Source organism: Chlamydotis macqueenii, chromosome 3 (genome assembly GCF_036417535.1).
Source record: "Chlamydotis macqueenii isolate bChlMac1 chromosome 3, bChlMac1.mat, whole genome shotgun sequence".
NCBI classification, from domain to species: Eukaryota; Metazoa; Chordata; class Aves; order Otidiformes; family Otididae; genus Chlamydotis; species Chlamydotis macqueenii.
Genome location: NC_141558.1, coordinates 86132539 through 86152805, shown reverse-complemented (window position 1 = coordinate 86152805; position 20267 = coordinate 86132539). Strand labels below are relative to the sequence as shown.

General features: G+C 34.1%; 1 protein-coding gene across 2 annotated transcripts in view; it reads left to right on the top strand.

Moving 5' to 3' along the window:
- The window catches only part of DNAH8 (dynein axonemal heavy chain 8), a 147300-nt gene that overhangs the window by 9713 nt on the left and 117320 nt on the right, over positions 1–20267 (top strand). For both annotated transcript variants that reach the window (XM_086743430.1, XM_086743429.1), the window contains 15 exons: positions 249–425; positions 761–874; positions 3334–3441; positions 4937–5038; positions 5696–5842; positions 6774–6971; positions 7521–7597; positions 8064–8163; positions 9675–9794; positions 11105–11240; positions 12071–12258; positions 13190–13270; positions 15406–15522; positions 18749–18868; positions 19629–19770. In XM_086743430.1, the coding sequence (XP_086599556.1) occupies positions 249–425; positions 761–874; positions 3334–3441; positions 4937–5038; positions 5696–5842; positions 6774–6971; positions 7521–7597; positions 8064–8163; positions 9675–9794; positions 11105–11240; positions 12071–12258; positions 13190–13270; positions 15406–15522; positions 18749–18868; positions 19629–19770 (1927 nt within the window). The remainder of the gene's footprint in view (positions 1–248; positions 426–760; positions 875–3333; positions 3442–4936; positions 5039–5695; positions 5843–6773; positions 6972–7520; positions 7598–8063; positions 8164–9674; positions 9795–11104; positions 11241–12070; positions 12259–13189; positions 13271–15405; positions 15523–18748; positions 18869–19628; positions 19771–20267) is intronic.

Sequence of the window (20267 nt, the reverse complement as noted above, 5' to 3'; positions counted from 1 at the left end):
GGGCATTTTTTAATCCTGTGTGAATCTTACATGGTAAGGTCTCAGTTATCCAAGAAATTAGTGTCTGAGACTTCCGTAATAAAGCACAGAATACTTTGTCAAAATACAGAATCTGTGTAGACTAGGACATACTTTACTATGTTTAGTGTGTTTAGCTCACAAGAATAAAAATGTTTCTTTTCTTCTTTATAATGATTTGTCTATTCTCTGTAGTGGGCGTTTGGGTTTTTTTTTCGAATTGGTTGCAGGTTCTGATTGAGAGTAAGCAGATGAGGAAAGAAGCTGATGATTCAGGTCCACTGACTGAACTAGAGTACTGGAAATGTATGTCTGCTAAATTTAATTTTATTATTGAACAAATCAAAGGACCAGACTGCAAAGCGGTCATTAATGTTCTGAATGCTGGACATTCTAAACTGATACAGGTAATTATTTTTTTCTGGTTTTAAGTTGTTTTTACTACAATAGACAAAGCTTGCAATGTTTATTTTGTTTCATTGCATCTAAGAGAGATTTCCTGAGGAGAAATAAGAGGAGGAAATTTCGGTATGGTTCTGCTGTGCTTAATATATTAAGAGAAAGAACAAGACATTTTTAGAGATACAAATAAAAATTACTATAAATTAAAATAACTTTTATTGCCTGCTTTGGCAATGCCATTTAAAAATTAATTTACCAAGATTTACTTCTGGCAAATCAGTGCAAGTTGAAGAAATAGTTCACTATATATGAAGGATTTGCAGTACTGTTTTCCCTCTAGATGTGGCAAGATTTAGATGTCAGAATCACAGATGCAGCAAATGAATCGAAAGACAATGTCAAATACTTACGCACACTTCAAGAAGTTTGTCAGCCTCTTTATAACTGTGATCTTGTAAGTATGCCTTTTGTCATTCTTTAAGCATAGTTTAGGTATTTACCTAACGTAATGCGCAGAGCAAAATAAATTATCTTTGTATTTGCATAAAAGTAAATTTTTTCCAGTTTACTTTTCTGATTTTCTAATTTTTCTGATTTTATTTTCTAAATGCCTGTCAAGCTAAGTAGTTAAAGCAATAGTTTATTATATATGACATGAAAAATAGTATTTTAAAATATGTTTTTTATCAGTAAACATAAATACATGTGATTGCCTAGTAAGTCAGTCCTACTGCCAATATAATTTTTAAAATGAGCTAAAACAGGTACATATTTTATAATACAAGAATCTCAAAATTTGTCTTTCATTGAAAATTCCATGTGTCAATGAATAATCACACAGCTGTAACCAAAGTACCAAAATTTCAGTTATATGGAAAATAATGAAACCTAATGGAGTCCTAAATGGGTAAAATAGTATTTTGATATTGAAAACAGTATTAGCTACTTCTATTTGCAGAAGTACCACCTAGTCAGAATTTAAATAATTGGTTATCCATGTACACAAGTCAGCCCTAGTTCAAGGTATCAGTTATTAGGTGTATTAACTATTTATTATTATAACAGGTATATGTTTCTAATGATTGTTGCAGAATAGGATGGAAGGAGGAAATACCCTAGGAAAAATTGCTTGTTCTGCTTTGTTTTTTAATCCTCCTTGTTCTGATCCTACCTGCCTCCTGTCCTCTGTCAGGAAGTGTTGCATTTCTTTTGAATTTCTGACAGCTTAGGATCCTACTTCAAAGTTTTAACTGAGGGGAAGCAAAAAGACTGTGATAATATATGACATAGAGCTGATACTGCATGGAATAAGTAGGAAAGCCATATGATAAACAGTATTACTAAAAAGCTATTATCTTAATCTCTTCAGAGTATCACTAGAGGGTGCCAGGTACCAGGCCATTATGATGAGCTTCTTCATAGGTTATTAAGATAAAATTTTCTTTATCTTAAACAAAGACAGATGTCATCATTTTACTAATACAGTATAGTTAACTATAGTTCTTTGTTTAATCTCGAACAATTTGTATATACCTGAATTTCTATTTCATATCTTGGAACATTGTTCCAGAAATCAAGATAATTTAGGTAGGATTTTCTATGATATTCAACTTAAAAATAATGACATCCAAGTTAAATAAATTGTGTTTAAAAAGAAGTATTTTCTGGATGGAGTTGAATTTAGTATCTGATATTGAAATGTATTTTAAATATTAGTGGATCAGGAATGGAGTACATGCAGATTTAATATGATATTTAGTGTGTGCATAAAATATGGCATTTAGTGTATTGCAGTATCACACATAGTCACATTTGTAGCTGAAGTGGGTTACTCTATGAAAATTTAGACTGAGTGTTTAACTCAGGGCTTTGAATCAAAGAAATCTCTATACAGTCCAGTATTCAGGGTTTTGTGTTTTGTCCAGGATTAAGAAAGAAAACCAGTAGACTTAGGTTCTGTTTCAGAGTAGGAGTGGGGGATGGACAACATGTGGATGCAGAAAGTTGATTTTGTACCATATAGGCTTGTTTTCACACTCTTATACCAAATGCAAATGCCTGCTATGTCTATCCACAGTATTAGTGTGTTACTTTGAGTTTGCAGCCCAAACTTAATTCCAGGAGCTTGTCTTCTCTGTTGAGGAGTGACAGTCAAAATAATTTTTTCTTGGTGTTCTGAATTGCAACTCTGATAAGTCCCCAATAATCTTAATGAATTATCATTTTTTACCTTTTTTTCTCTTTTTTTTTTTTTTTCCAAAATACTTTGGAAGTGATTGAATTACAGAATACTTGTTTGAAATACAGAATACATGGTTTGATTTTAATTATATGAAAAATGATTTAATGAAATGTGTGAAAGATGTAGATGTTTCATATGATGATTGAATGAATTAGGCACTCATTAATGAAATTAACAGTATGACAATTATTTAATGAGCTTTGTGAAATGCCTGAATCAAAAATTTTATGTAATGTTTGTTATCACAATGTAATTGCGTGGAGTATATTTAATAGCTGTACTTGAAGGAAAACAAAAGCATTAATCACAGATAAGCACTGTCAGCAGCCAGAATAACACTTCCTTTTGTGCCAAAAAATGCAACCTGTACTTTTTGAATCAATGTTCAATGTCAATCATACAAATAGTGTATTAAAATATTCATATTAGTATCTTTAATCTGATTTCTTACCAAATCATCTAAGAGTTTTATTGTTTTTATTAGTTGAGGTTTAAAAGTTTATTGAGCATCATTAGCTTTTTTTACAAGAAACCTTTTCATAAGATGCCATGGCATTTTGAAGATTAGTTCATGTGATTTAGGGAAAAATGTAATTTAGAAGTTGTCAATAGAATAGAAATATAGTTGCTAAGAATAGAAAGTAAAATTTTTCTCAAAATTCTGCTTTAAGGTGTCCATGACACAAGGAATACCAAACTTGATAAATGCTATACGAATGATTCACAGTGTTTCAAGATATTACAATACTTCTGGGAGAATGACATCATTGTTTATAAAGGTAAATATATTAAGTATAATATTAATTACTAAAATTATGTGATTTTTCAGAAAAAAAAAACCCCTCATTTTGTTTAAGTAAGTATGACATTTGTTAAAAAATGGTAATAAATAGTGGGTGTCTGTGTCTGCATGGGAAAGGAACAGAAGTCTATTGGTCAGGCAAGGGTTGAACTTGGATTAGAGACTTGCCTTCTGGAAGGAACTTAATTGTTGTTCTTGGTTCAGAAAAGTTCTTTTTTTTTGCTTATCTTATTGATTAATCTCCTAATCTGAATTAATCTGCTCGGTTGTTTCCTAAATCACTGAATCCACAAAGATTCTTTTATTATCAGCCTTGAAGACCTAATTAAGCAGATGGCCATCAATCTGACTAGGCTATTCCTCCAAAAGGTATGAAAGACGAAAGGTTCCTAGAGGCAAGTCATACTTGAGAATTTAGTTGAATCTCAGGTCATAAACTTTGACACCTTAAACAGAAAACTAAGACCAGCTAGGTCATTCTACCGATGTCTTTTGCAGAATCCAGGTATTCACTACAGGGAAAGAAATCCCTCATACTTAAAATGTACGCCACCAGTAAGCACATAGGGGAAATTCACCGTAGACCATCATTACACCACTTTCTTTTTTTTTTTTTTTGCCTTTTTTTTTTAATTTATAACAACACTCCAGCTTTTAGTGTAAAGTTTTGTTACAATTCAATTTCAACTAGTATATTAAGAATTATGTGGGGTTTTTTGAGGCTGTATTTATCCATGGCTAGGGCTGTTTTCCATACATAGATATTAGATATAGATTATACAGCAATATATATTGTTTTTTATACGTTTGTGTATTGACAGTTGCTAGTGTCTATTATTTAATGGTCCAAGAGATTGAGCATTTCACTACAGAGGCTAATAACAAACTGGTTACATGAAGCAGTGCTAAGAAATAGCAAGGAAAAAGCTGTGTTTTAATACAGCAGCTTAAGGTCCCCATTACTGTTTGCTTCCATTTAAAGATCACCAGAGGCGACGCTGGCGGTCTTGTCCACAACTTCACCAGTCATTGTATTACAGTGTGAGGCTGCCCTTGTTGCCATACTTTTCAGTATTTATTCAATTAGAGATTCTTAAGACCTGCTTCAGTACTCTCATGTGTCAGGAGAACTGTTTTGAATTATTCACATTATTTAATAGACAAAAAAGATTATCCACCTGTAGCTGTTCTCTGAGATTTGTTTTCTATATCTGCATTCACTCCTGTACTCCTCTCTCTCTTTCTGTCATTACAAACTTTGGATTTTTGTGGTTGAAAAATAGAAGAATGTTCTCTCCTTTTCATAGCCATGGGAGACCAATGTAAAGATATACTGTTAGGATAGAAAACTCTTTAATGGCAGTTTTTAAATAAGGATGCACACACTACAAATTGTAAAGATGATAATGTAAGTGAAGAAAAGTTAGAGTTAAATAACTTGAGACTTACTTGTTTTCATTTCTCTGTGCTAGGTTACAAATCAAATGGTTAAGACATGTAGAGCATATATTACAGATGGTGGCTTGTCTCATGTCTGGGAGCAGGAGACATCAACAGTCATTGGAAAAATTAAGGTTTGTATTTTGGTGTTTTATCATTTACCTATCAAACCCATTGATTTCCTATTGATATGCAGAAGGAAGTCCATATCAATATGTATCAAGTACTTCACACCTTTTTACTGTGCTATTTTATGATGTTTTTAGTGTTTTCCCATTTCTTAGCCCACTGGCATATGTTGAAATTAGAATTGGCATCATCTTTATCAGGGTGATCTGTTACTGACCTTGGAACTGACATCTTCACCGTATGTGCAACTAAGGAATTTTGTCATTCTGCATAATCCACATTCTTCCCACCTGGGGGTGTCTGATATGGTACCATCTTCCTCTACCGTTGGGAACCTGGTATTTGAATAGACCCCCTCTTTGTTACAGTACCTCCTTGCAATACCAGATTTCCTTGGCACACCATTAGAGTTCAGTGCTAAGAGTCTCCCTCTTTTTCAGCTGATGGTGATATATTAAGAACAAATTAAGCACATGCAATATACCATGGCAAAATACATCCAGCTGTGGGGTTACTGGTTGCCAATACTGGCTTCATTTCCACCTTCTCTTCTGCTTTCAATGATAATTAAGCACTTTGGAATGACAGTAGGTTTGAGTTCTCCAGTCTCTCACCTGTAAGCATAGCATAATGAGTATGATATTTATTCCTTAACTTTTTAGAACTGCATGTTTCTATTGAAGGAATATCAGAAATGCTTTCATGAAACAAAGCAAGAGATTTGGGAAACTCTAGGAGAAAAGACGTTTGAAGTATCGGAAACGTACATTTTTGGAAAATCTGAGGCTTTGTGTAGGAGATTAGAAAAAGTGAGTATACTGTGAGCTGTTGTTATTGGTAGAGAAGAAGGGCTTCTCCAAAGAACAATTTACTAGGTGGACACTTGTCAACATATGTGCTCTTAATCATCCTGTGAAGGAATTTGTAACTCTTTATTGAGAGCTATTAGGCATTTCCACAGAGTAACTCATCCCAATACTTTAGGCAATTTCCTCAAAATGTCCTTCTGAATTGTCAATTTATCTCTGTTAGTGTGGAGAGAAACAATGTAATGGATTTAGACTTAGATCATTATTTTAGGAGGTTTTAAATTATGTGAAAAGTATTACACCTTTGCTTTTTTGAATGGTATCCTAAGGCATTAAAAACTCCTGTTACTGACAAACACAGTTCTTCAGATGATTCAGCTGCTTAGTGTGGTCTTAACATTTAGCTTGCTAACCTGATGAAACCATTTTAAAGTAGCATTCGTAGAGTTTGTGTGGAAAAGACAATAGGTGCTTCTTGGTGTACAATAAGGTCAGACAAGGGATAAAGAGGGTGGTGGGGCAGTCATCACAGGGTGGGAATTCTGTGAGTCTTTAATGTTTTTCGTTATATTAATCTCTATGATGGGTTTTTTAATTCTGTGTCTTCAGTATGCATAGGTCATGTTTTAACTTTTTTTTTTCCATAGTACCCTATTAAATCTAACAGTCAAATATAAGGAAGAAACCCTTTACCATCAAGAAAAATTAAGATGACTTTACTTTGTATTAGGTTGTGGTGAAAACTGATGTTGAAAACTAGATTAACCATACTCTATCGAAGATACTTGACTTAGAAGCTCAGAAGCAACACATTTCTGAATGCAGTAGTTAGAGAAGTGGCTATTGCTTGTTTTATTTTACTCAGGTTTTGGTTTGTAGAGGAAATAACAAATAATTTGTTATAAGCATGAATATAATGCTTATATTTCAGATTACAGAGGTGATAACTGTAGTACAAAATTTTTGTGCACTGAGTCTGTCTACCATTGAAGACATAGATACTATGGCAGTAAAATTCAAAAAGATCTACCAAAGTGTTCAAAAGAAACAATATGACATCCTTGATCCACGAAAAACAGAATTTGATGTGGATTTTGTGAACTTCATGGCAAAAATTGAAGATCTGGAGGTAAGTAATATTGCTAACTATAACTTACTTGGGGAAGAATCTCATCATTACTTAGTCAGTATCTTCCTGAATGTCAGTGAGACTTTGGACTGTGAATAGGCTGCATTATTCTTCTTCCAAACACCATAGACTTTGTATTTGTCTAGAGGGAGACTTTTTCAATTTTTATTTCTTCTTGCAAAGATAGGAAACTGTAGAATATATCATACAGTCCTTACTGAAGATCAGTCACTTTGCAGCCAAAATAACAAAAATTATGAGACCTGAGAGAATGATCTACATGGAGATGGTTTATTAGCCTGGAGACATGTGGTTAAGTTTGGGCAGAATAAAGCTGCAACTGTTTTCAGTACATGATTTGATTCTTTGCTAAAATTGTCTGTCATTTTAAGAGATTACTTGACTGACACTAGCTATTTATTATATTGAGCATAGACTGGTGAAGGCTGCTATTTTGTGCTTTAAGCAGTAACAGTTTCAAATGCTACTATGTTAAGAAATTATCAGACATCAAAATACTATTCTATATATAAATTATATATTCTTTAGATACAGATACAGGCATTTATGCGTACCTGTTTTGGAAGAATTTTGTCTTCACAGCATGCACTTCAGTTACTTCAAAGGTATTGGCAATTATGTTTTAAAATATTTTAAAGTAACTTCAGTTTACTGATTAGCACAATTTAAATAACCCGGCTAATTTTAGAACAAAAGGCCTAGTCAGGAATTTTTCATTATTGGTGTTCTGAACTCTGTAATAATCAAAAAAGGTGTATTTTAGCTTTCTTACGGGAATCAGTGTATTGTCAAGTTTCTTAAAATATAACTGTATTACCGTTTATTTTGTATATACAAGAGAATACTAAAAAAAAAAGTAAAAAAACCATAGCAGGAACAAAAAAACTCATCAGGGCACAACTTTTCAAAATGCTTAAACTTGCTCAAAGCAAAAAAAAATTCCCAAATCTGGTAGCATTTAGTAGATTTGGGCTTCTTTAATTTTATGTAACATTCATGTACCACAAAATAATAATATAAAAAAGATTTGTGTTCTAGAAATATTATTTTGGGTACTAATTTTTAATACAGGTTTCAAAATCTGAGAATGCCATGCCTTCAAGAAGAAACAGTACATACAGTTGGTTGTATTCTTCAACATTATGTAGCAGAACTTGAAGCTACTGAAAAGGTATTTAATTTCTTTGCCATAAATTTAAAACATCATATTAAAATACAAGCAAATATTTTAATATGAATAATTTTTTATTTATTCTGCCTATGACCATCAATGCTCAATTTATCATACGTGGCTTTATATGTCTGCAATATAAACATCTGCATCAGAACTATAAATCCGTACTCCCTTTCTACTCAAGAAAGACATGAGTATTCTAGAGTAAATTAATCTGATCTATTTTACCTATAAACCTGAAGATTTATGTAATTCCCTTGAAATGACCATTTTTCTTCAATGAGTATAAAGGGAATTTGGAAAACCAGACTGATGCAAATACTTTTTTTTTAGAGATGTTTACATTTTGTCAGATGAATGACGCATGTTTACATGAGGAGCCAAGTATCTGTAAACTCTGCACTTACTTGAAAATCATTCCTCCAAACAGTGACTTAAAACTCTAGCCTTGCATAGCTGCTCTGAACCACTCTTTACGGTGTCCTCTCCCTGTCTACTCACTGTATACAGCACTTCCTGAACCTCTAATTACCGGCTTAATTTGATGAACATACTTTCAGCAGCACTGCCTGCTTAAGAAATCACTCACCACACCCCTGACTGCTTTTTCCCAGCCAAAAGAATAGGTATATTTCCTGAGGGGGTTTCATCCATGTCGGTTCCTTTCTTAAGTTCACCGTGAAGCTTGGGTTTCTTTTGTTGGCACTGTGCAGAAGACAGTATAGGGGTAAGAAGGCGTGCCAGTAAGTGAAGAGTCATGTCTGCTTAAGCAGTACAGCTGTTTGTGTTGTCAAAGCAAGAGTTTGCATGCCTAAAGTTGGATGAATACAAATATTCTTCTTTCTTCTGTTGAAGAATATGTCACTGATATTCTGACTAGTTCTAACTATTTATTAGATATTACTGGATTGCTTTTGTCTTTGCCAAGCAAGTTATTTCTAATAAAAAGCCACTCCCACTACAGTACTGATTCTAAAGTGCTTGAATAATTTGTCAGTGCAAATTTGGTATGTGCTAATTTTAGGCCAAATTTTTCTTGACTGTAATGCAGATATTAAGTGAGTAGGGCCCCTTTTTTTTTGCCTCAGCTTGAGTACAGGTAAAAGCATGGGCTGTGTACCCAGGATTCTCTACATGCATTTTGATGAGAAAAGAGCATATCATAGAATCTTGGATTATCCTGAGTTGGAAGGGGCCCAGAAGAATCATGGAGCCCAATTCCTGAAATGTTAGCTATTAGTCAGATTTATATGTCTGAAGAACAATGTTGATATTTCTATTCAGGTAAAACCTCTCAGTTAACAATATATTTTAGGTATCAGTATGTGCATCTTAGAAGAGTAGCAAGTGGGGGAAGCAATACATTTTTCTCTCAATGAAGTGTTGTGTGACTCCATGCAGATTTAATCTGTTGGGGAGGAGAAAGAAACTGTAGTATCAGAGGAAAGAGTTAAACATTTGAAGAGATTTTTTAATCCGTGTGTTTAATGATATTGTTCTTATCATAGCTTTACAGAATTCAGAAAGATAACCCTCCTCTTGCTCGAAACATGCCGCCTGTTGCAGGAAAGATATTGTGGGTGAGACAGCTATTCAGGAGAATAAGTGAACCAATCAACTATTTCCATGTAAGATGATGTGGGGAAAAATTAAGTGTTTTGTGTAACTGAACTGTCTTGCCTCAGTAGAGTGACCATAATATTTTTGGCTCTGATTATGTCATTTCTCATATGCTAGGCAACCTGTTTATTTGTATGTGAATAGTTAAAAAAGTATGCTCTGCAGCAACCACGGTTGTAGATCCAAGATGTATTGTTTTTTTGACTTAGCACTGAACTAGTATCCCAAGCTGGAAATACACACTGAATTGTTAATACGTCTACCTTCATATTGCCCAAAGGAACATTTCACCATTCCAGCCAGTGGTGCTTTTCTTCTTTTTGTCATGGAGCAGGGAAGGACTTGTATGTAAGACCTGTGTCTTGTATTTTAACTGAGTACCCACCTCTTCTGTTCCTCTATCCCCATAGAGTTCTCTATGGAGAATCATGTCTGTTTACCAAGCAGCTGCTAGGAGTAGCTTAAGGCATAAATGTGGACTGCCTGACATCCTGAAATTGTCTGGTGTGTATATTCTAGTAGCACTGAAAAAGCAAGTTTATTAGAAGGACTCACACAATAGCTGCAGTGCTGTAACTGAGAATCTGATCACCAGTTTCACTGTAGATGATCTCTGAACTAGTCTGAGAACAGGGAATTCCAGTACTGAGCTTCTCAGTTCTGCATTTTCTGCACCAATAAACATACAGCTGAAGGTTGGTACCAGCCGCATAAGCTTTGACATTTATGGCCCTTAGGAATTTCTCAGTACTGGATTTCCTTCCTTCATTGGAATAGTCAGAATCTTGCTATACTAGGATCCACTATAGCAATAATATTTCTTTAAATGTTTGAGTGATTCTCCTACACAGTATCTAGAGTCTCCTGCCAAGTTAACTTCTATGTGAGAGAGGTCTTCACTTTCCTGTTTCCCTCAGATGGGATTAATAGTCACCTAAATCTGCTCCAAAGAAAACAGACATAAATATCATTACTGATTAAAAAAGGATATTTTTTAAAAAAACAATTTTTAGTTACTGTTCAATTTAGAGTAGAACTGAGCATCCATTTCACTGGTAGTTGCAGGTGTTCATCACAATATAATAAAGTAATTGCTCTTACATATGTTAAATATTTAGTATTAATTACTTGAAAGTTCTTACTGACTTTATTGCTCTGTATATTTGAATCATAAGTATTTTATACAGCTTTTAGGAACTCTGTAAGTATAATTTGTAATAACTTGTGTAATGTATAGTCAATAGTAAAATTGAAAAAATCCAAATAGTATGGTTTTCTCTTGATATGGTTTTAATTTGAATGTACTGTGTTTTGATAGAAAAAGTCAAATATCTTGGCAAGTCCAGAAGGTAAAGCAGTTGTTAAATTATACAACAGAATTGCCTATGTGTTGGTGGAATTTGAGGTAGTCTATCATAATGCATGGATGAAGGAAATGTCACAATTACAATATCGTAAGTAATTGAATGTGTAATTGGCTTTTAAAAAACTTACTAAATTCTAAGTTAACACAAATAAAATCAGATAAATTTTAAAGCCTAATTTATCCTTTAAATATGCAAATTAACCATGATCCAATAAGCAGACCCAATAATACAAATTTTTGTCCCTTACTGACCTTGAAACTTGATTTTGATGCAGAGGATTGCAGTGGTACACATGACTGGAAACAGTAGTGAAACAAACTTAAGGCACACAGTTGTTTGTTTTTTAATTCAAATTCTTTATGTATACCATTTAATAATTCTTCCTATTTTCCTTCCACTATAGTAATTTATACAGTTGTATTATCACAGTCCCTCTCAGGACGAGTATTACTTTATGCCTAGAAAAAGAAATGTTTGATAATTGAGCTTTATAATTTTAAGAGCAAAGGAGAGTCAAAGGTTTTGAGTAGGCTTTTCAGGTAAATTGTAGGCACTCTGTGGGCTTCAAAACTAGGAATAGTTCTGTAAGAACAAAGTCTTGCTATCATACCTGTGGTGTTTTCTGGTCCTTAGAAAATGAATTTAATAATTTTTCTAACTTGAGCTAAGAAAAATATGCCACAAATAAGACAGGATCTGATACTTGTTTAGCTTATGAAGGGAAAGGCTATTTATGGCAGAAAGCTAATATGGTGAAAGTTAGTTGTATATTTTAACTGAAAAAAGTGAAGCAATTTCACAAGTAACCATACATATTTAATCACTATGTAGTAATATTAGAAATCTGTTTACCATAATAATTTATGTAACAGAAAAAAATGTTTGTCTTAGAAACTGATATAAAAATGTCTTTACAGCCTTACAAGCTACAATATTTGCACGTCATCCTAAAACTGGGAAGTTCCTGGTTAATTTTGATCCCCAGATTCCAGAGATTGTGCGAGAGACCAAATGTATGATCAAGTTGGGTCTGGAAGTACCAGAGCAAGCAAAAAAGATAGTAAAAATAGAAAATAACCTGAAGTCAAACAAGTTGCGTTTAGAGGTAAACTTAAAAACTATCATAATTACTGTTTAAAAAATAAGACAAAACATCTGATTAACCATAGATTTTTTTTCTATTGTTAAATAAAGATTAAAGCTAGGTATCAGGTAGTTTAAGGTATATTTGTGGAATGTACAGGTGAACATAGACAATCTCGTTTGAAAAACCTCTACTAACTGCTGTATGGGCTAGTATGTACTTAAATATAAGCATATTTATTTCTCATACCCCATGGCTTGTTAAATATATTCTGATGATGAAACAATTAGAGCTATCCAAAATATAGTCATTCTCTGAAAATCAGAAAAATGCAGTTTTACAGAGTTTTTGAGAAGCAAAGATTGGAATTTTTCTGTATTGAAAAATATGGTGAGCCACAAAAACATCAAGAATTGAGCAGGTTACCTACCAGAGAAGTCAGATTTCTGATACTTGTTGTAGTATTTGCTAATGTTAATAGTGTTTAGAGAAGCTTGTATCTTGGGATGAGGCGTACCACACAAGATTTGTGTGTGTAAGGCATAAGACAAGAGGATGATTTAAAACTGAGTTTGTATGTGACTTTAATTACATAAAGCATATGATACTCAGTTTCAAGAGGGTATTGCAAGTTACACTCACTAAAGCTCAATCTGTCTTTAGCTCTAGAGAAAGTTAATACTTTCTCTGTCTTTGTGCATAAAGACTAGGAATGCATTGCATGAAGACTGCTTTTATTCTTCCTTGTGTAGCATGATACGGATTCATTACATTACAGAAGTGATGTACGTAGGTATGTAATGTCTGTACAAAATTCTACACTTGTTTTTCAAATGTAGTCTTGTACTGCTTTCCATATTTTTTTTTTCTGATTATTTGATTGTCTAACAGGTTGTTCAGTAAGGAAAGCACTTAAAATATTCTTGATACTACTCTTTCTAATAATTAACAGGATCTTCTCCAATATTATGAAGATTTGTGTCAAGAAACACCAGTGATTTTTGTAAATCTAATGGCACCAAAAATGAAAAAGGTTGGTGTTGCTAAATGCACTTCAGTATACTTCAGAAGTTAGAATAACTTAATAATAGTTTATAATTTTAAAGTATTTAGTTGGATCTGCATGTTGTGAACTTAATGAATTTTACCAAAACCTTTAAGACCAAAAATTTGTTCTTTTCATTCCTCATATAGTACTCAAGTAATGTATATTGCAATAAAATAATCTTAGTGTCTGTGAAACATAAACCCAGTAGAACAAAGAATATGGACTTTGTGGGTCTATTTATCTACACAGATCTCTGTCTTTGATATGAAAGTAAATTATCACTTACTTCAGTTTTAGAGGTTTTCATGGGAAGTTGTGCATTTCATTTAGCTGAAATACTGAATGTCATGATCCTCGTCTTGGAGAGAATTATTAGCCTTGTGAATTCAGTCAGTCTCTTCAGTGATGTAGAAAGGTTATGTGCTAAACTAAAGGTACTATTTTATTGGAGATGCAGAATGTCTATCCTAAAAGACATTTTATTTTGCCAGACACTTGCAAGTGTACATATGTGGTAGTTCTAAGTATCTCTTCCCTGTTCGATTGTAAAAACACCAGAAGGTTGCAGAGTTTACACAAGTTTGTGTAACTACATAGCTGACGTGCCGAAGTGTGAGAAACAAAAAACTTATCCTAGCTCTTAAGAGTTAAATAATAAAAGACAAAGAGAGAAAGTGATGGTGGTCTTTGCTTCAGTGGTACTACTGTAAGCATAATTATATATTAGAGAGAATCCTAAACCTCTGTATTTTAGAGGAAACAACCTGCAAAAGAGAAGGATGAATATTGTGCAAACAATAGAAGATGGAAGTGTTTTTTGAGAAAGGGAGAGAAGTCTTTGGTGTATAGGAAGAACAGAGGAATGCACAAATCCAAAGATGGAATGAACCAATCTAACCAATGGCTACACCGGTGCCATAAGTTGACAGCAACTCATGTGAAGCCTTAAACTGTTTCTAGATTGGCTGTGTTGGTTACCAGTAACAGTACCATCCCAGCTTTGTGAAGTTAAATATATTCCCCCAAAATAAATATTCCAAGGGGATAGTAATGTCTGTATTTTCAAATAGCTGTGTGTCTATTTGAGCTGAATTTGTTGTTTTATCTGTGATATAGACATAGCAAAGAGAGGCATTAAGATTAAGAGAATGCATGAAGTCCAGGCAGTGACTTAGTAAATGTCAAGATGAAAGAGCAGCTATGATAGGTGGCAATTAATTAAATATGAGTAGAATTAGTTCAAAGTTTCTCAGCAATTAAGCAAAAATAAATTTCTGTCACTTCAAGGATGATGGGAATGGCAAAATTTAAAATTGTGGTGGCTGTATACTGGTAACTCACTGAAAAGTTTTGGAGTGCTAGGCAAAAATTTCAGGAGAGCTCTGTGAGAGTCTGGAAAGGTTGATTTTCCAAGCCTGGTGGTAGTATAAGATTTCCTGTTCCTCGGAGTCCCATCTCCTTCGAAGGTACAGAATCTGCAGTGAAGGAAGGACCTTGGTGTGGATTACCCAGTAACAGGGAAAAGAGCCAATTTCAGCTACATGCTGAGCATCTTGGTGGTGACAAATGAATGTTTGATGAAACAAGACTACGGAGAACCAAGATTTCAGTAACAGAAATAGTAAGGAAGAGAGGACTTTTAAAGTTAGCATTGAGACTGTGTCAACATTTGGAGAGGATCAGTGTGGTTCAAAAAGGGATGAATGAAAAATGTCATTAGATAGATACATGAGGTTGAAAGACAGGTAATTATGCTGTTGAGGATGGTCAAGATATATGTAAAAGGACAAACTGTAAGATCAACAGTGGACTTGATTTTAATTTTAGAAAGTAGTGGGAACTACTAAAAGACACTACCCAGGAGAGCAGGAAGGGGGAGATCTTTGCTGAGTATGTACGCTTGACAGATGTGTACGGAGCCTATAGTATGCGCTACCCTCCCCTGCCCTCATATTGCGTAAAGTTATTTGATATTTTCCTCGAAAACTTGTAACCTTTCTTGCAAAACTTTGACACAACTTTTTCATTCATCAGTTACATTAGTGATTCTAATAATAATGACATTTGGTTTAGATTATGCTTCTTTGTTTTTATCTATGAAATTATATTTTTGTGCTTAGATGGAAGCTGTGTTGAGGCAAGGACTTACCACATTGACTTGGTCATCTGTGACACTGGAAAGTTTCTTTCAAGAAGCTGATCAAGTTCTGTATATATTTAAACAATTTTTGAAAAAGGTATACATCTGATCACTGTATAAATGAAATGACAGTTTAGAGAAATTATTTCCAATACACTGCTCTTCATATTGGAAATTAATCTGTACGTATTTTTGTACTGCTTGAAATACATAGAAATTTTGTTTATTTATTAAAGTATGTTATTATTTTGAAGAATTATGTAGTCAATGATTCTCTCCCATTATTACCCTCAAATCTTTGATTTTTGCTTCCATTCTATATTCAGTAGAATATATTTCCACTTGTTGTCCTCAGATTCTGTGACTACCACTCTGATTTTCAGTCAACCTCTGCTTCTTTTTGAGTGCTTGTCCATGAGTGCAGTTGCATGCAACATACCTCCATGTAAACACTGTCTAGTGGAGAACTTTTTAGCATTAACTGTATTTATAGCAGGCATGCTGTGAAACTGTTTCCTCTTTGTGCAGTTCATAAAATAATGAAGGAGACCATGGTTTTCCCTCATGGTTCTCTGCGTGCTGAGTCTGTGCCTTTTTCCTTTCTTAGTGTTTGCCACATTATTTCTGAATTCTTTTGATTCCTTTTACATGCTTGAGGACTTGTATTGGTTCTTCTTCTCAAGACTTTACCCTGATAGTCAGATCATCCTTCTGGCTTGACAGTTGAACTATATGGCTATGATCACTCCTATCAATATCGTAAATTGTGTCTCCTGTGATAGATTTAGTCACTGGTGCGTATATCCTCTTCCTTTTCTATCTGGCAGAAAATCATGATTATGATCAAGTGCTCTGTTTGCTTCTGAAACCAAAAAATGCAAAAAAGATTGGCTGTGTAAGAAAGTAACAGTTCTCTGAGCCTGAGTATAACGTGGATTGGGGCAATCCCAAGCACAAATACAGGCTGGGCGGAGAATGGATCAAGAGCAGCCCTGAGGAGAAGGAGTTGGGAGTGATGGTGGGTGAGAAGCTCAACATGAGCCAGACAACAATTTACCCTTGCAGCTCAGAAAGCCAACCACATCCTGAGCTGCATCAAGAGGAGCGTGGCCAGCGGGTTGAGGGAGGGGATTCTGCCCCTCTACTCTGCCCTGGTGAGACCCCACCTGGAGTACTGTGTCCAGTTCTGGAGCCTCCAACATAAGAAGGACATGGACCAGTTGGAGAGGGTCCAGAGGAGGGCCACGAAGATGATAAGAGGGCTGGAGCACCTCTCCTATGAGGACAGGCTGAGAGAGTTGGGGCTGTTCAGCCTAAAGAAGAGAAGACTCCAAAGAGACCTTATAGCCTTCCAGTACCTAAAGGGGGCCTACAGGAAAGACAGGAAGAGACTGTTCAGTAGGGCCTGTTGTGACAGGGCAAGGGGTTGTGGTTTTAAAATAGAGGGAGGTAGATTTAGATTAGATATTATGAAAAGAAATTTTACAATGAGGATGGTAGAATGCTGGAAGAGGTTGCCCAGACAGGTGGTGGATGCCCCATCCCTGGAAACATTCAAGGCCACGCTGGATGGGGCACTGAGCAGCCTGATCTAGTTGGAGATGTCCCTGCTCCTTGCAGGGGGGTTGGACTAGATGACCTTTAAAGGTCCTTTCCAACCCTGATGGTTCTATGATTCTATATCTGAAATAACCATGTCTTTTGTAGATGCACTCTATGTTCTTAAATATGTAGGTTGTGTACATTTCTGACTTTCTTACCTCTCCCGTATCAGTACAAAAAGATGTAAACTTGGTTAGACCCTTGATTTCTGTGGAGGAGATATTGTAGACAAATAGGGAAAAAGTGATGTAAAACAGAAGCATGAGTGATATTGTGACAAACAAGATGGGATATCACAAATGCAGAATATTTCAGGTAAAAAATTAAAAATTGGACAGAAGTAAATTTTATTTGGATTCTGCTGTGACAAAGCCACCTCAATATATTAACTGAATGCTAATAATGCTGTAATTTAGAATAAAAAACCCATTTAAAGCTGTGTTGAGTAAAAGAAGGGCTGAAGTTTAAACCATCAAGCAAGTTACAGAGGCACCTCCCTTGCCTTACAACTAGAATTGTGGCCAGTATCATCATGAACAAGAATCTGATAATCTTATGTTAACATAGATTGTTTTGTTACTCTGTTTTATTTAATCTGGCAGCAGTATATCCTGCATAACTGTAATGATCTGGGATCTGACTTAGTATTACTGCCTGTCTGCCTAAATCTGCTGTTAAACCAGCAAGGATTCTTCAGGAGTCTATCATGGATAACATCATGAAGCAAGAATTCTCTTCTATTCCATCAATTCCTAAGCTTTCAAGACAGAAGAAAAACAAGTTTAAAGAAGCTACTCTTAGTCTTGAGAGCACTTTCTGATGAAGTTCTGCATTCATAGAAGATAATTCCATTGTCACTCATTAATCCAAGAGTAGACATCTCCTTGAGCTGTCAAGAGAAGCTCATTAAAAAATTACATCATTACTGTTACGATGTAGAAGTAGTCTTGGCTTATACTGTCTGAATTAATTTTACTTATACAGTGAATTTTAAAATATGATGCTGATAACCAGAAATATGTGAAGAAGTAGGTGGAAATACCAAATTCCTCTAAAGATTTCACTTTCTTAAGGATTCATATGTCTCAGTTTCCCAACATGGAACCAGCAGATACTTAAGAATTATAAAATTTTTGAAGAGTGCCTGAAATGCACTTGTCTACACTACTAATCTTTTTAGAATTGTATTATCACACTGTGCAGAATTTAAATACATAGTCTTAGCAATCAAGTTCATGTTTTCTGTGGCAATGGTAACTGTATAATTTCCAGACTTACATCTATTCTTTCATTGCTCATATTTCTAATTGTCTGCAATGGAACACGTTAACAAAGGCTGAATTTTTTGTAGGGTACTTGTCTCCCTAAATTCCCTCTGTAGATAATAGAGGATAATTCACAATAAAAGCAGACTATACTTAGTCATTGTAAATATCCTCTAAGTCACCATAACTCATGAGGCATTGCTGTGCTTCCTTTTTTCTCTACTTCTCTCATGTGGAGGTCTTCTATATTGATGCTTTTCTCCTAGGATTTTTTTCTGTTAGGATTGACTTTCTTAGAGGATTTTCTACTGTGTAAAGTTCTTGCATTTTTACTGAGTAAAAAGATACAATTTTTATTTTTCTGTAAAACATTGTATACCGTTAGAACTCTCTAAAATAGAATATATTCTGCTTTAAATATAAATGTACAGTATTAATGCAATTTTCTCTTTTTAGGTTAATGATTTCAGTGAAGTGCAAATTGATTTAATATTAGAAGAAATATCAAATACTCTTTTAGTTGTCTTACCAGAAGATGGTCCCATCAAAGTAAAGAATATGTTGACTTGCAATGAGGTGTGTGCACTTTACATCTTCAAACTTGAATTCTTGAGCATGTTAGAAACAATGTTTTAGTAAATTAATATAAAACTAGGAAAGAATTATACTGACTGTAGAAATACAGAGTTTTTAAAATTAAAATATTTTAGTTAAAATATACTATATGAAGATAAATTGATTCTTAGATATTTGAGATACTGAAACTGTAGTATTTCATAGATAATTTTTACTTATTTAACTGCTTTACAATTAGATGAGATTATTTTTATATGAAGATAGACATATGCACCTTTTTTCCCTTATTTTTTGCAAACTATTTTTTAAAAGGAGAAGGCAAAAAGCCACTTTCCAACAAGTATATTTGAGAATTTAAAAGTTTTCTTGATGCCAGATGAGGCTAAAACTGTATTAAGTTAGTTAATTAGTGCAAGTAAATAAAATTGTTAAGGATAGTTGAAAGAGTATATGGGTAATTTCAGCTTCAGACTGTGACCTCCATTCAATATTCAGGGTTTTCTTCTGGCCCTTGAAAACACCATTGTATTTCAAAAATGGAATTTTTTTAAAAAGCATTAAAAATATAGTGATAATATAGCAGAGGTTTTTTATAGTTTTGAATAAAGATTTTAGTTTCTCAGTTTTCTTTTTAAAATGTTATCGTTTAATTGAAATAGTCTGAAGAATGCAGTATTCAGAGAAAATGTTTTGGCTCTCCATGAAGAGGAACAGTAATAATGTGATACTAAGATAATTCATTGATATTTTTATTTAACAGACTTACACTAAAGAATGTGCTGAGTTACTGAACCACAAAAGCATGTGCATTGAAGATGCTGTTCAAGAACTAATATCTATATTTGAAAAGAATTATGAAATTAAACGTTCTGAGAAAACTTCAGAAAAACATGTATTACCAGGTAGATAATGTTGATTATTTAAATAAAGATTTCTGTCCCTAATTCTGTAGATTCAGCTAGTACGTATCAAAATTGAATAGTTTTAGCTAATTTTTTTCCAGCTTCTCCCTCCCACTACTTTTTAATCTGTGTCCAAGTTGTGCCTTCATTTACCACTGTTAAACTAAACCACTAGCCTATGAATGCAGAGGTAATTCAGTATTGATGGGGTTTCTGAATTAAACTCTATCCTTCGATTTAAATTATGAAGGTATTTGCTCTAGAGGAAGAACATTACTGTTCCATTTATCTTAGTCACTCATTATATTTTTTTTTTCCCCACCTCCTCTCTGTAAGTGAAATACAGTGTTCCTCTCTTCTCAGCTACCTCAGGTATTTGGTACTGTCCTTCTCTTTGTAACTTTTCTGCCACAGTAGAATTGTATCTCAAACATCAGTGCTTTACTGGCTGGCCAGTTTAAATTAGTACAGTTGATTGACTATCAACAGTTCCCAGT